The 14,377-nt window shown below is 32.0% G+C and overlaps 2 protein-coding genes across 2 annotated transcripts in view; one reads left to right on the top strand and one right to left on the bottom strand.

Moving 5' to 3' along the window:
* The window catches only part of Rpn2 (Regulatory particle non-ATPase 2), a 72,084-nt gene extending 65,639 nt beyond the window's left edge, over positions 1-6,445 (top strand). The window contains exons 7-9 of the mRNA XM_070643786.1: positions 4,753-4,838; positions 4,916-5,013; positions 5,318-6,445. Coding sequence (XP_070499887.1) covers positions 4,753-4,838; positions 4,916-5,013; positions 5,318-6,232 — 1,099 coding nt within the window. The 3' untranslated portion in view covers positions 6,233-6,445. The remainder of the gene's footprint in view (positions 1-4,752; positions 4,839-4,915; positions 5,014-5,317) is intronic.
* A 2,209-nt stretch (positions 6,446-8,654) lies between these two features.
* LOC139093285 (myb-like protein X) lies at positions 8,655-10,801 on the bottom strand. The gene is made up of 2 exons (XM_070643966.1): positions 10,725-10,801; positions 8,655-10,652 (listed from the first exon to the last, which is right to left on the bottom strand). The coding sequence occupies exon 2, from the start codon at positions 10,578-10,580 to the stop codon at positions 8,754-8,756; it is 1,827 nt and encodes a 608-aa protein (XP_070500067.1). The 5' UTR covers positions 10,581-10,652; positions 10,725-10,801; the 3' UTR covers positions 8,655-8,753.
* Positions 10,802-14,377: the final 3,576 nt, after the last annotated feature.

The raw sequence follows: 14,377 nt of genomic DNA, 5'->3' as shown, positions 1-14,377 counted from the left end.
TGAAAATATTCATCAAATTATATATACTGTAATGCATATAGGTGATATTTCATTAGCCGCTTGCTGTCTCGAAGAAAAATTAAGACAAAAAATAAAGTTTTTTTGGCATACGAAATGTGAAGCATTGACATTAAATTTAAAACTAGTGCAGAAGTTGAGTGGATTTTTTGTGATTTTGTGGCGATGAACGCTTTTGGTTGAGATTTTGTGTCTCATTCAGAATCGACAAGGAGCATGCTAGTCAGAGCTCGAATATTTATTAAGTCCAGTCGACTTTTTCATACAAAACTCAAGTCAACTTTGAGCGCTGATGCTAGTGCGTATTCTCACAAAATTAAGCATGCTCAATTATATTGATTGAGTATACACAATAGTCCGCTTATTTTAGTGAGGATCTCATTGTTTGTTAGGGTATTTGGATCAATTTACTCAGTATTGCTAATTTTGACACTTAAGGATCAAAAGTTCATTTATTTGAGTCATATCCATAAACAAGACACGATGTTCGAATCTTAACAAACTTTCCCAATTAACTAGAATAGTAAACATACAGAAAAATATCAATTTAGTCTCTAAAGAATCTCTAAATCCGCTTTTAAAGACTACATTCACTTAGGGGTCATTCACTTGTTACTTTCGCTGTTTAGGGGGAGGAGTTAGTGGACGGGCTACGATTTTGTATCAGCCTAAACAAATCGGACATTCTGTATCAAGATTGGGACCGTTTTTAGCGTTACGCAATCAGTAAACAGCAATTTACCTGCCTTAAGTCATCAAGAACTTTCAGCGCCAATTCCACATGCATACTTTAAAAAACCATTCATACCATTTGGTCTAGTCATGAAATGTTTAAAAAGATAAAAATCACTAATATCTTAAAAATACTCTCTAGATGATGAGCAGATATAAAAAAATGTTCATGCACCATTTAGGCACGAAAAAAAATATTTTAAATTCTTTTTTCTCTTGTTTGCTCAGCACTTCGTTGATGCTGCTTCTTTAAAATTTATAATTTCATCTTGTTTTGTTCATCGGCTTTTGTGTCTACATTTGTCATCAATTATTGAATTTTCGGCAGGCAATTTGCATTTGCAAAATAAATTAATAGGTTTTGTTGTACATACTTATAATTAGGATGTTTATGAGGGCTGGTGGCGCTTGAATGGCGGTTTTCTAATTATTTTTGAACTTTTGTGTCGGATTTGGGAGATCAGTTTGGGAGGAAACTTTGTGGTATGACACTTAAAAATTTGGTATTGAGCACCAAACTAGCTTGCTGGAGTTGACTTCGAGCTTTAAAGTCATATTAGCTTTTGGACTTTTCCTTCCTAAACGACCTCCAAGACGAATAACAAATCAGGAGCCGTTCAGTTCCCCTCTTCCTCCCCTAAAGGGGTTACTTAACATGTGGACAGCCCCTCACCAGCTTCAAATTTTCAATATCAACCACCTTGATTCTTGCATGCTCCACTCCATAGAATTCAAATCCACAAAAATTTCTGTCCATTAACATTCTACTGCCGAAATATAAAGCCTCAAAGTTTCGATATGAGAAATTCATGAGAAAATGAAAAAAGTCAATCCAAGGTCAATGATTCATAATAAATAATTTTGAATGAACAATAAGGCTTCCTAGAATTAATATTAAATGTGTAAATGTATCAATTGGGGAATTAAATTAGCATACATTTTAATCTACAAATATTGATTCGCACATAGTTTGTGTGACTACATACTAATTAAATTGACTACAACAGTTATAGTCAGTGCCTCATTGTCAAAATTAGTTTTTTAATATCATACATTTACTCTTGTAAGTACAAGAGATGGAAGACAAATGACTATTAATAGTTATAATTAAAAGATGGAAAAAAGAGAACATTTACTCGAGCTCTTCCTCACATTGGCACTGCCTGTCTGTATAATAAGACAAAAAAGAAACATATTTATTTTTACTCCATCCGCGTGTTGTTCATTAAACTAAGTACATTGAATGAGTATTTTCATAAATTACAATTTTTTTTTTTTGTTCCGTTTTGTCTTCTTTTAGTCCATTTTAATGGTGATGAATTGTAAGAGCTAAAAGATCATCACCCATCAAAAATTGGCAAATAGAAATATTGTGTACTAAAATATAAATAAATATATATTTTTTGTTATTATTTTGAAATTCTTTTGTGCGTTAATGCTCAAGTCATTATCTCTCGCTTAGTCGCTTCTTGTTCTTCTTCTTCATCATCATCTGTAGTTCTTCTCAGTACACTCAGTACGTGAATGTGTATAAAAATACAGAGAGCGAATCTTCATACATATTAACAAGTTCAAGGTTATAATTGAATATGAAGATGATCCTCTATTCCATCATCCGTATGTGTCTAGCGGTTATTAATGCTCGAGATTAATTGAATTATTGGAAGTGTTTTTTGACGATGAAAGTTGAGTTGTGGTCAATAGTCGTAGTCGGCGTACGATTATTGGTTTTCTTGTTAAATGACAGTTGATATTAAGTAATTGTCTCAATAGTGGTGTGTTGTACACGATTTTCTACCATATTGATGGGAATATTTATTTTGTGGTTTAGAATCGTACGAAATACACGATAGAACCTCAAATCCGCAGAAAAATTGAAATATGACTCAAAATACTTCTTTATTGCATAATTCTAAGAATAGTCATTAATCGTGTCTACCTCACGACTCCAGAACTCAATGTGCAACCATAATCATCCCCAATTAACTCATCAAAGCCGCACGCTCCTCACGACTTCCACAATTATTTAAAAATCGACTGAATAAGAAAACCTCAAAAAAACTTAATTTTACAATCGGAACCGCTACAGTAGACTCTTATTACTGTACATATGTTTCTCTTTTATTGTTATTACTTCTATTGAATATTTCACGAAAAAAAATCATCAAGTCATCGTTCAATGGATTCATATTCAATCATCATAAAAAATTTTTATTACAAAATTAATTGAAAACTTGAAGAAGAAAAAGAAATGAAAAGAATTTTTTTTGGCCAGCCTGGTGTGTATAGAGAGGGGATGGAAGCTAATTTTGTATGTAGACAGATGTCGGATTATTAAGACATAAAGTGTGAAGTTATTATAAACTATACTTAAGTTATCTTACGATTGATTGATGACAGAATGTAATTAAAAAATTGTATATAGTAATCCTTTAAGGCACAGTACATCCAAGTCGAGTGAAAGTTGATTAATTTAGTTCCTAATCCCTAGATTCTTAGTATTTTTTTGGTACAATATTTCATTTGACTGTCAAAATGTTAGGGAATATTTAGGATGTCTGTCTCATACTTCCATTCCTTAATGATTAGCCTGGATCAAAGTCTGATGCCATAATGATTAGCCTGCAACTCTACTCCTTGGTATCATCAATAAAGACGGTCCTTTTGAAGGTGCTTAATAAAAAAAGAGAGTAAAAAAATTATTGAATAGACATAAAAATATGAGCGGCAGCGAAATATGCCTGATGGACACTCTTAATATCTGAGTAAATATTTTTCTACAAGTGGAAAATTTATTAGCTTTTCCTTGAACAAGAGAACAAAATGAAATTTTTACGCACCCTAAAATTTTTCTTTTTGATTATAAAAAATTGTAAATTGAATGATGTGATGAGGCGCATTTTACTAGAGGCAGAGGTTGAAGTGGACTTGGATGTCATATGAAGTCGAGTCGACTTTTCTACACATGAACTGAGTTGACTTCAAGCTCTGCTCAATGGTCTTGATTGAAAAATTTCATTCTTAAAGTAGGCTATGAAAATTTTCAAATATTCAAAAAACAAAATGGCGAATTTCTTCCACTTCGAAAAGTTTTTCGGATTTTTAAGGCTTAAAACTCATCGAATCTGATGTTTTGCTTTGTTAATCTTGTAAAAAAAAGTGGCAAGGATTATATGGAATTAGTTTGAAGTTCTTAGAAGCTATGAAACTAAAGTTATTGATAAAATTCCAAACATAACCTCGAAATTTGTCTTAAATCCAGTGAAGTCCAAATTTGCAGGTCAACAGGTACAAGACGCAAGCCTGCAGCCTTGAACGAACTATAAGGTATAGCTCAAAACTGCAGGATTGATATCTAAAATGCACGTAGTTCAGGCCTGCAGTTCTTGACCAAACCCTACAAATTTGACATCCAGTCACAATAAATACACAAAAATCCATCTTTAAAAATTTATTAAAAATTTTCTCCTCTTCGTGTCCAATGAAATTCACATTTGGTAGAGAATATTTTTTTCTTCTCTATTTTATGCCTTTGTCCTTCATTAGAACGAGTCTGAGTTGAGCTTCGAGTCGATTGTCGAAACATAAAAAAACTGATGATGAACATTTAAACCATTCTTATTACTACGCAATGAATGTTGAAGTGGAGAAAAAGGGCATCTAATTAATTGGAATTGCTATAATTTGTGTTTAATCGAGCAGGTCTTTTGGGCAATCGATTCTCTCTTTTGCTTCCGTATTTTATCCCCTCACTCTGCATGATGTTACAAACTTGTTATGTTCTTAAAGTCATAATTTTGCTTGCGATAAATCCGATGGAAGTAGAAAATGTGGGAGGTAGTTAATGAGAATGTCCTTGAGATTATTTTGTGAGCATATTCTTAAAATTGAGAGTCTGACTACCAGTTATGCAATACAATTTCCATTAAAAGCTTCCCGCAAGGAACCAAAAATTTTATCATCTACCAAAAATTAATTATTTTATTTCTATGTCTTTTACAGCAACCCGGAGCAATGTCCATCAGTTGTATCTTTACTTGCCGAATCTTATAATCCACACGTACGTTATGGCGCAGCTATGGCATTAGGTAACACATTTCTTGACATGTTTTCTGTGTTTATGTCTTGTTCAATTAACTCTTCTTGCTTTTATTTATTTCATTAGGTATTGCTTGTGCTGGAACTGGATCACGTGAGGCAATTGCTTTATTGGAACCATTGGCTAAATTCGATCCTGTCAACTTTGTTCGTCAGGGTGCTTTGGTGAGTATTAAATTAATGTTTTTGGTCCGCAAAAAAATCTTCAAACTTTCTTTTGTCCATTTCTGAATAAATCTGTACTTACCGAGATTATTGTGCAAGTTTTGAGTTCCATATCATGCTGCAGTGATTTTATGGTTACTGAGGTTTGACTGTTTGCATAACAATAAAACAAAAGGAAATCAAGGACTCTCCTTGCACAAGCCGGAAACCACAGTATAAAGTTTATTTATCCTGACAACTTCCATTTAAATTATAATCCAGAAACTTATTTAATTATTTTCTATTCTTCTTCTTTAATTAACAGATTGCTTCAGCCATGATTCTCATTCAGCACACCGATCAGACATGTCCAAAAGTCACTTTCTTCCGACAATTATACTCTCAAGTCATTAGTAGCAAGCATGAAGATACAATTGCAAAGTTTGGTGCCATTTTGGCTCAAGGTATTATTGATGGTGGTGGACGTAATGCTACATTGGGCTTACAATCACGTACGGGACATACAAACTTGCAAGCTGTTGTCGGTACTTTGGTCTTTACCCAATATTGGTATTGGTTCCCATTAGCTCATTGCTTGTCACTTGCATTTACACCAACGTGCATCATCGGACTCAATTCTGACCTTAAAATGCCGAAAATTGAATTCAAGTCATCAGCACGTCCATCATTGTATGCATATCCAGCACCATTGGAAGAGAAGAAACGTGAAGAACGTGAAAAGGTCACAACAGCTGTTTTGTCGATTGCCGCACGTCAAAAGCGTCGCGAAGGTGAAAAGAAGAAGGATGATGGTGAAAAAATGGACGTCGATGAGACAACAAAGGATAAGGATGAAAAGCCAGCAGCAGCAGCAACAACTGCAGCAGCTGATAAGAAAGACAAAAAAGCCAAGGATGAAAAGGAAAAGACTGAAGAAGGTGCAGCAGCAACAGCAGCCACTCCAGCAGCACCAAAAGAACGTAAGGAACCAGAACCAGCATTTGAAATGTTGAGCAATCCACCACGTGTCTTGCGTCAACAATTGAAAGTCATAAGTGTTGCTGATGGAGTTCCATATCAACCAATTAAGGATGTTACCATTGGCGGTATTATCATGATGAAATATACATCTGAGAATGAGCAAGTCCTCGTCGAACCTGTTGTCGCATGCGGACCGAAAACTAATGATGATGCAAAGGAACCAGATGCACCAGAACCATTTGAATACATTGAAGATTAAATCCCATATAATTAAGATTTCAACTGTCAATTCCAATATGGGATGACTTAATTAGACATTTACATCCGATACCCTTTAAAATTTCAACCCTCAATTTCCAATACTTGTCATTAAAATACAGTAAAAAAAATATTGTGAAATCAACAAGAAAATAAGCACAGAATAAATAAAATATGCATAAACCTTCATCAACCACCACCTACTCCTGGGAAATGCTGTTCTTTCTCTTTTATTTATTCATCCACAAGCACATTTTTATTGCATTTTAATTGCCTGTCATTCACTTCGTCTCATAAAAAAAATGCCAGTCTCGACTTTTTTCACTTTTCCATTCATGACTCCCTTTTTTGCCTTTTTTTAAAATTTTAATTACAGCAACAATCTTCATTAGTGGAAATGCACAAAGTCATATAATGTTTATTATGAAATGATTCCTATGGAAAAACTTTTTCATTATTTTTAAGTAATTTTCTAAAAGGAAATGGATGTCAAGATGATTGTGCAGTTTGTCAACAGATTGTTTTTCTTAAAATTACAGGAAGTCTTTTGTAATGATTATTTGTGAGCATGCATTTGGATGTTTTGTTAAAGAATGCATTTCTTAAAGTCATGAAGCTTTTACTCGAGTTCTGAAACATTTATTAAGGATGTTTTTCAGGTATTATGTCTGGAAATGTATTTTTCTGCTTTAAAAGGCTGAATATCTATTTTATTTTGAAGATCAAGTTTGAAAACATTTGTATGGTTTTAGGAAAGTTTGCATTTGAAAGGTTTTGAGTAAGTTTATCTGAATTTGTATGGTTTTATCAGAAAATTGTCAAATTTGAAACATTTGTATGGTTTTTGAATTTTTCGAAGCATTTGTAATGTTTTATTAACTTTTTGAAACATTTGTAAGGTTTTCGTCAAAAATTCTTTTGCAGATGGATTTTATTGACTTTCCAAAGACACCAGTAAGACACAAACTCAAACATTTGCACAAGTATCTCTATCGTCATAATTTCATTTCATAAATCTACAGCAGTTCAAATCAAATTTACAAACATTCAAGCTTGTCATCATCATGCTAGATCCTTTATATACTCTAAATTTACGATATTTACATCAACACCATAAAGTTCAGCCCGAAGCATTACAAACACATTATATTGACTTTCCTAACTTGCTTCTCATTTTTGATACGTCGTAGTACCATTTTGTAAAAAATCCAGTAACTATACACATGGCGCTAAAAGATGTTAAACAGCTCTCATGCAAATAATTCTGCACTTCAAAGGGAATTTTTTTTTTTCAGAAAGCATCATGCACTTGTGAACTTTTAAATAACGACTGCACTTCCTCTTTCAAGCTTCTTTTGACATTCATTTGAGCATGAAAGTAAATCAAGTGCGAGTGAATGGAACGAGAGAAGCTATGGTGGATATGCTGTAGAAAAAAGTGATGACGATGTTGATTATTTTAATCGATTTATGCATAAAGGAAATTAAAGTTTAATTAATGTGAGCAAGATGATGTTTGTGCAGTTTAATTTTGTTACAATCAGGGTTGGTATTTGGATTAATGTTGGATTTTGTGATGAATAAGAGTAACTGTAGGAAGAGATTTTGTCAAAAAAACTCAATTAACAGTCAAAATGAATTTGAATTTTATTTGTCAAAAAATAACGGTTTTTTGAATTTTAAATTTTTTCTTCTAGATTTTGAAATTTTCAGCACTTCTAGCAAGTCAACTCTGGAATTCCTCTCAATCTTAAAATAAGAAAGAAGTTAAATTTTCACAAAATAAAATGTTCGCCTGACTGCTTGCAAAATTTTTAAAATTACAGCAGGTTCATAGCAAATTTCCTTTAGAAATGTTGAGGATTTGTATGAAATTTTCGTGATCATTATGCTGCCTTGTTTAATCGAATCTGAGGTAATAATTGAATTTTCTCAAGCATCTCCTTACATCAAAAGTAAAGTTTTTTAATAAAATTTATCGACATAATGGAATAAAGATGCTGAATCAGATTTTGAGGTTGATATTTGCATGAATAAATGTGGCTTGTTTGGTTTTTGAAGATCTTACTTAAAAGGATGTTACATTAGTATAAATTAACCACAATATCCATTTATATGAATGATGAAAGATATCCATTGATGTTTTGAATTAGTCATATGAAAATAAAAGTAAATTAATTTAATTAAATTTACAGTTCATAATTTACCGTTATTCTGAAATTTGAATCTTTTTGAAAACCATTAGGTTTGAATTTTTGAAAACCGTTAATTTTGAATTTCTATAAACCGGTTATTTTGTAACCGTTTAGTTTGAATTTTTGAAAACGATTAAAATTTGAATATGAATAATCCGTTAATTTTGAAATTTTGACAATCGTTAATTTTGAACTCAAATAACAGTAACCACTTTTAAATTGGTATGTTCAATTGATGGTAAGAAGGCTACGAAGAAGCTTTATTAAAATATTTTTAAAAAAAAATGTAATGCAGTTGAAATGCAATAAAATAAATGAAATAGTTAATTAGAACAATGAATATTTAGTTTCAAAAAGACTTTGTGTATCGTTATACATGAATGCCTTGTCAGGTGTGGAATTATTATTATTATTGTCACTAAACCACACCGTAAATTGATCATCTTTGTCAGAAAGCACATCAGAATTACTTGTATTGTATCTCTTCGGACGGGATATGATACGTGAAAATGTTTCGTTGGACTCCGAATTCTTAGTCTTTTGTGGTGAGCTGAAAAAATCCGAAATATCTGGATTAAAAATTTCACCTGATAAATTTAGGTCCGTATCCCAGTTTGTATCTATTGATTTTCTCTTGGACTCCAACTTATTAGTTTTTGGTGGTGAACGGAAAATGGCCGAAATATCAGAATCTTTGGTGTTGCAATCATTGCCTAATTTCCAGTTAATTTCCAATGATGTTGAAAACTTTTGTTCGAACAACTCCAACTCATCGTCACAATTTGAGATTGGATATGGTATCAATGAGGATTGATTTGATGATAAGGATGTAGTTGACGATGGATTTGAAGTTTGATTAAAGAAGCTTGTTTGCGATGTAGTCGGTGACTCATCAGACTTAATGTCATCAGTTCCAATATTAATTGAATTATCTTCATTCAAAAAGTAAAATAAGGTATTGGGATTATCAAATAGTGGATTAATATCGTCGTCATTGTCATATGAAAAGTCATTGACTATCTCTTCATTTGGTTGATCATAAAATACTGGAACTGGCCACAATGAAGTCTTTTGAGGGTCCTGTGGTGTTTGTGAGAAAACCCTTACCAGGTTAGAATAGCTTTTTGACGAGACTAATGATGGTCGTGGTGTTTGTGTTGCTTCTTCGTGCTTTTCATAAAGTCGATTGACTATTGACATAATTGAATCTGTTATTTCTGCAAAACAGACTGATTCGACATAGGAGGCAGCATTGTCGATGAGATTTTTGTATGCCTTCAATTTGTCGACTTCTCTTGCTGCCATTATTCTTTCCTTCCTTTCTCTTTCTTGTTTCATTTCCTCCAAAAACTGCGAATTATTGTAAGGTCCCAAAATATCGTTTGGATCAACAATTAATGGATGTAGTTGATGCTCTTTCTTATCTTTTACTTGTTGATCAGCTTTCTTGTCTTTGTCTTGTTGATCAGCTTTCTTGTCTTTTTCTTGTTGATCAGCTATCTTGTCATTTCTTTGTTGTTTAGCTTTCTTGTCCATTCCTTGATCATCTTTATTATCTTTTTCTTGTTCGATTGGTGTTGAGTACTTTGTTGGAACAGCAATTAATGGAGGCAGTTGATAAGTATTATTATTCTGATCTTTTTCGACTGGTGTTGAGTACCGCGGTGGATTAAAGTCTCCAGAAAACAATGATGATAATGTAAAGTTGCTTACATTAACTGTTTTTGGCAATATCTGGATCTTTTGTTTCTTGATTGGTGGAACTTCTGGAACTTTGAACATTAATATATCCGGTAATTTAACAGACTTAAAATATGAGTCAGATAAATTAATGTAGCTTTCTTCCTTAGTCTTGCGTTTCAATTTTTCATTAATTGCCACATTGTTCTTAACAGTAAAAACTCTGCTGTTATTATAAAATTTTTCTCGTTGTTGCTTTTGATTTTCGTTGAATTCCTTACGTAAACGATGATTTGCAAGAAATTTAATTTGGACCTTACGATTTGTTATTAATGGCATTGTTTTAAAGTGATAATCTCGTACTCCCTGGATCTTGCTTACATTCACTTTTGTGTTTCTACGATTTGCAAGACAGTGTGTTAGCTTTTTAAAATATGCAAGCGGTACAAATGTTGTTTCTGCAGTTTTGTTCATGATTAGTTAATTAAATAATCTTCAATTTTAAATGGGCCGAAAATTTTTGGAGGTTAGATTTGATTAAATGCACTGAAATGAGGAAAATTCGTTCAAAATCATGTTAACTCGATAAAAAAGCGTGTTATAATTATTGTGGCTTACCTTATAATGCCCGTAAACTTACTTAAACTATAATTTTTACGTTTTCTAGGTTTTTCACTTCCTAGCTAATTTGGGAAACAATCAAAGGGAATAAAACTATGAATTTGACTTTTTAAGGCGAATTCGAATTTAAAAATGGCTGTGAAAAATTTGAATTTCAAATGACTGTTAAAATTTTGAATTTCAAATGACCGTTAATCAGCACAAACTTTCAAAATTATCAATCAAAATCAAAAATGAATGAAATAACAAGCAATTAAAGCTCAAAACATATTAATATGGAAATAAATCATTTAAAAATTCTAAGCGATTAACAGACACACGAACGACGCGACGAGAAAGAGTTTTGATATTGGAAACCTTGCATGATATAAAATTACCTCATTATTTGATCATTAGCAAGTTCTCCGGAACTTGAGTAGAATTTTGAATCGCGTAGAGATAGCGAGAAATGTAAATATTTATAAAAATTTAAGGTCATTAATGCAGAAAAAAAAATAAATTAAATGATTTATGATTTTCAAAACACATTTTCGCTATAAATCCTTGAAGAGGCGACATAATTTTGTGATGGGTGTTTTAACGTAATTGCTATATGCCGAAAACTCAAAATTTTGTTGTCTTGAATTATTTTCCATTTAAATTAATGCAATTTGCTGTGAGCAATTTTCGCATTTAATTAAATTCTGTGGAGAAGAGATGACTGCATTCGAAATGGTAATTTTTGTGCTGTTACATGTACATCTATGCAATATATTTGTTAATTAATAAAGTTAAAATACAATTTGAATGAGATTTTGTTATAAATTGAGTTTGGTAACGTAAATTGATAATTTAAATTTTAACGGAAAATTAAAATTCAAATGAAAGTTCAAAATTTGAACTTGATAAAATTTAGCGCCAAAACTTTGATGCGAGAGGAAAAATTAAATTTAAATTAAATTAAATTAAATGACATCACAGCATTAAAAAAATCGTAAGTGCCAACATCCTTAATATTAATTCTATATTTTTCTAAAATAATTCAAATTACGTTTCTGAAACTTAAAATCGAAATGAATGAAGCACGCTTTGAATATTTACAAACTTTATTTGCAATTTTGGTGAGTAAAATTGATATTATTTCACGATAATCGGAATCGATAGAAGTGAGAAAGACATCAGGCTTAAAATAAACAAAAAATAGAATTTCCGGATAAAAATAAACTAATAAAAATATCAATAGATGAAATATTATGCAAAGGCACGACAAGACAACTTGCTTATCCACAAAACAGCACGTAAGCTGCCACAAACATCTACGAATTGTGCTCGTACAATGTTCGAATTAAATATTAAGTTGTTGTCTGCTCATCCATGCTCGGTGAAGTTTTTCCGAGAATAAGACATAGCAGATGAGCAAGTTGTTGATAGGAATAAGTTGTAAAACAAAGAGTACGATGAAATTTTAAGTGGTTTCTAGGATAAACATTGGAAAAAGCTTATTGCATTTTAGATGAAATAAATATGAAACAATAGAAATTTGGCAATTGGTTGGAACTTCTGGATTGAAGATTTGATATGGCTAGCGTACTGGATGTTGCATTATACACAAATAAGACAGCTCTTTTGTTCAAATTCACTGTTTGAGTTACAAAAATTTAAATTATTATTGATTTTTGAGAAGATCCAGCAAATTCCATTAACAGCAGAGTTCAGTGATACTTCATGAACTCAATTACTGCAATTCACAGAACATTAAAACTCAATTAATTTCCATATCCACAAAATATTCAATTATATTTATTAAATGATGAACACGTTTTTATTGCATATTTACAGCTTGTAAAATTATCTGATTTTGTGGTTTTACAGTAGAATGCGAGCGTTGCATTGTTCCTTATCGTGATATGCCAATTGAGAATCAAAATTTATATATTTAAATTACAAATTGCTGATTGAAAATTTCTCATTGCTGTCATAAGTTAGTCTATAGAGAATTCCTCTATTCATGTTGTGTTCCATATTTAGCTCAATATTCAACAACTTGTTAAAAGATTTTCCAACCAGCTTGTTGACATTTTCATTCGTCTGACGATGTATTGTTCTAGTAAACTTGAGTTATTGACGTTGGGATGTTGTACAAATGTAATGGGAATCTTACATGATCGGCACTATGCAGCGTACTGCATTCACCGTGAAAATGGATCGATATCAGCCGTCAAGGTGTCTTAAGGGTAGCATTACGTCTTGCTATCAATATGACGACGTAGTTATATCCCAGTGAACACGTTGTGCTGTTCGAGTTTGATATGCAGGAAGCACTTTGGGATAGTTCTCCACATTCAAGAATTCACTCAAAGCTAGGCTTAGTAGACAGATCAAAAGAGTTTCTGATTTAAATGAATCTAATTTACTGCATAAGTGCTCAATATCCTTTGTCCATTACCTTATTTATATATAAAGTAATGACATACTATCTCCGTAGCTGCATTTCTTCATCTACAGCACCCTAAACATCACAAGTAAATAAGTTCCATTATGAATTTTAAACAAAGAACTATAGAGCTAATGATATATCATATTGACAGGAACAGACCATACATACAATGTCAACCTCATCTCAATTCAATTCAATTACTCTCCTATTATTCTCAAAATAGTAGGTCTCGTCCTGCACAAAGATAATCAAGAAGAAAATATTCACAGATGTATCGATATACAGCACAAGTGCATCTTGCAATATAATACCTTATCATTATTGCTATTTATACTACTCAACTTCCAACATCATTTTATTCACCAACGATGAACTATCCATAAAATGGCATGTTTCATACTCCATCGATTACCTTACAAATTGCATTCTAAAATTCAATTTTCTTGTCATTCAAATGGAAGATGATGTCATTTTACGTTTTTTTCTCGTATCCTCTTTCCATTGAGTACTTTTTTTAGTTCTTTTTTGTGTGGGTAAAGAGAAATTGAAAATATATTGGATGGCGGTATAAGATGTTGTAAGCGCATTGAATGGAAAATTTGAATACTCTTGTGGGACTAAAGAACTCAAATTGTAAGTGAGTTGAACTTTGATCGAGTTTGATAAACAATAATAACTTCTTTTGTGTATTTCTGAAGTAGAACAAGCAACAATTTAAAAATTACATATTTAACGGTCAAATGGAATTTGAATTGTGATTATTTTTGCTTGACCTAGTTGCTTACCCTTTTAAAATATTTAGAATTTTTTTCTCAGCTCAACAACCTTAGAAAAGCAACAAAATATCAAATTATAAACAAAAAATCAATAGAAGAATCTTCAAAAAGGTCGACATCTTAAGAATAAAGAAGTTTCAGCCTCTTGACCTCAAAAATTCCCATCATTCTCGAGAACATCTCATATCCAACAACATTAATAACTTTTTCATTAAAATGTAGCATTCCTCGCAACAACACATTGTGAATCTCAAAAATTTGACACAATAGAAAAACTTTATTGATGATGATGACTGTTTGCTCGATTCTACATCTAAACTGAAGTGTAAAACTGTTTGCACCATGTTCATCAACAAGTCAACAAGAGTAATCCATCTTAATTAAGTTGCCAACAACATTTGCAACATTGTCTTTCATTCATTGCATGTTGAGATTGTTAAGCTCATTGTTAACAGGTG

This window comes from Chironomus tepperi, unplaced genomic scaffold (assembly GCF_022539635.2).
Source record: "Chironomus tepperi strain 1889 unplaced genomic scaffold, CSIRO-AGI_Ctep_v1 contig_335, whole genome shotgun sequence".
NCBI lineage: Eukaryota > Metazoa > Arthropoda > Insecta > Diptera > Chironomidae > Chironomus > Chironomus tepperi.
Note: the sequence above shows the minus strand (reverse complement) of the source record. Positions and strands in the feature narration are given on the sequence as shown.

Coding starts and splice junctions, on each gene's coding strand:
- LOC139093285 (XM_070643966.1), bottom strand. CDS start 10,580: ATGAACAAAACTGCAGAAACAACATTTGTACCGCTTGCATATTTTAAA.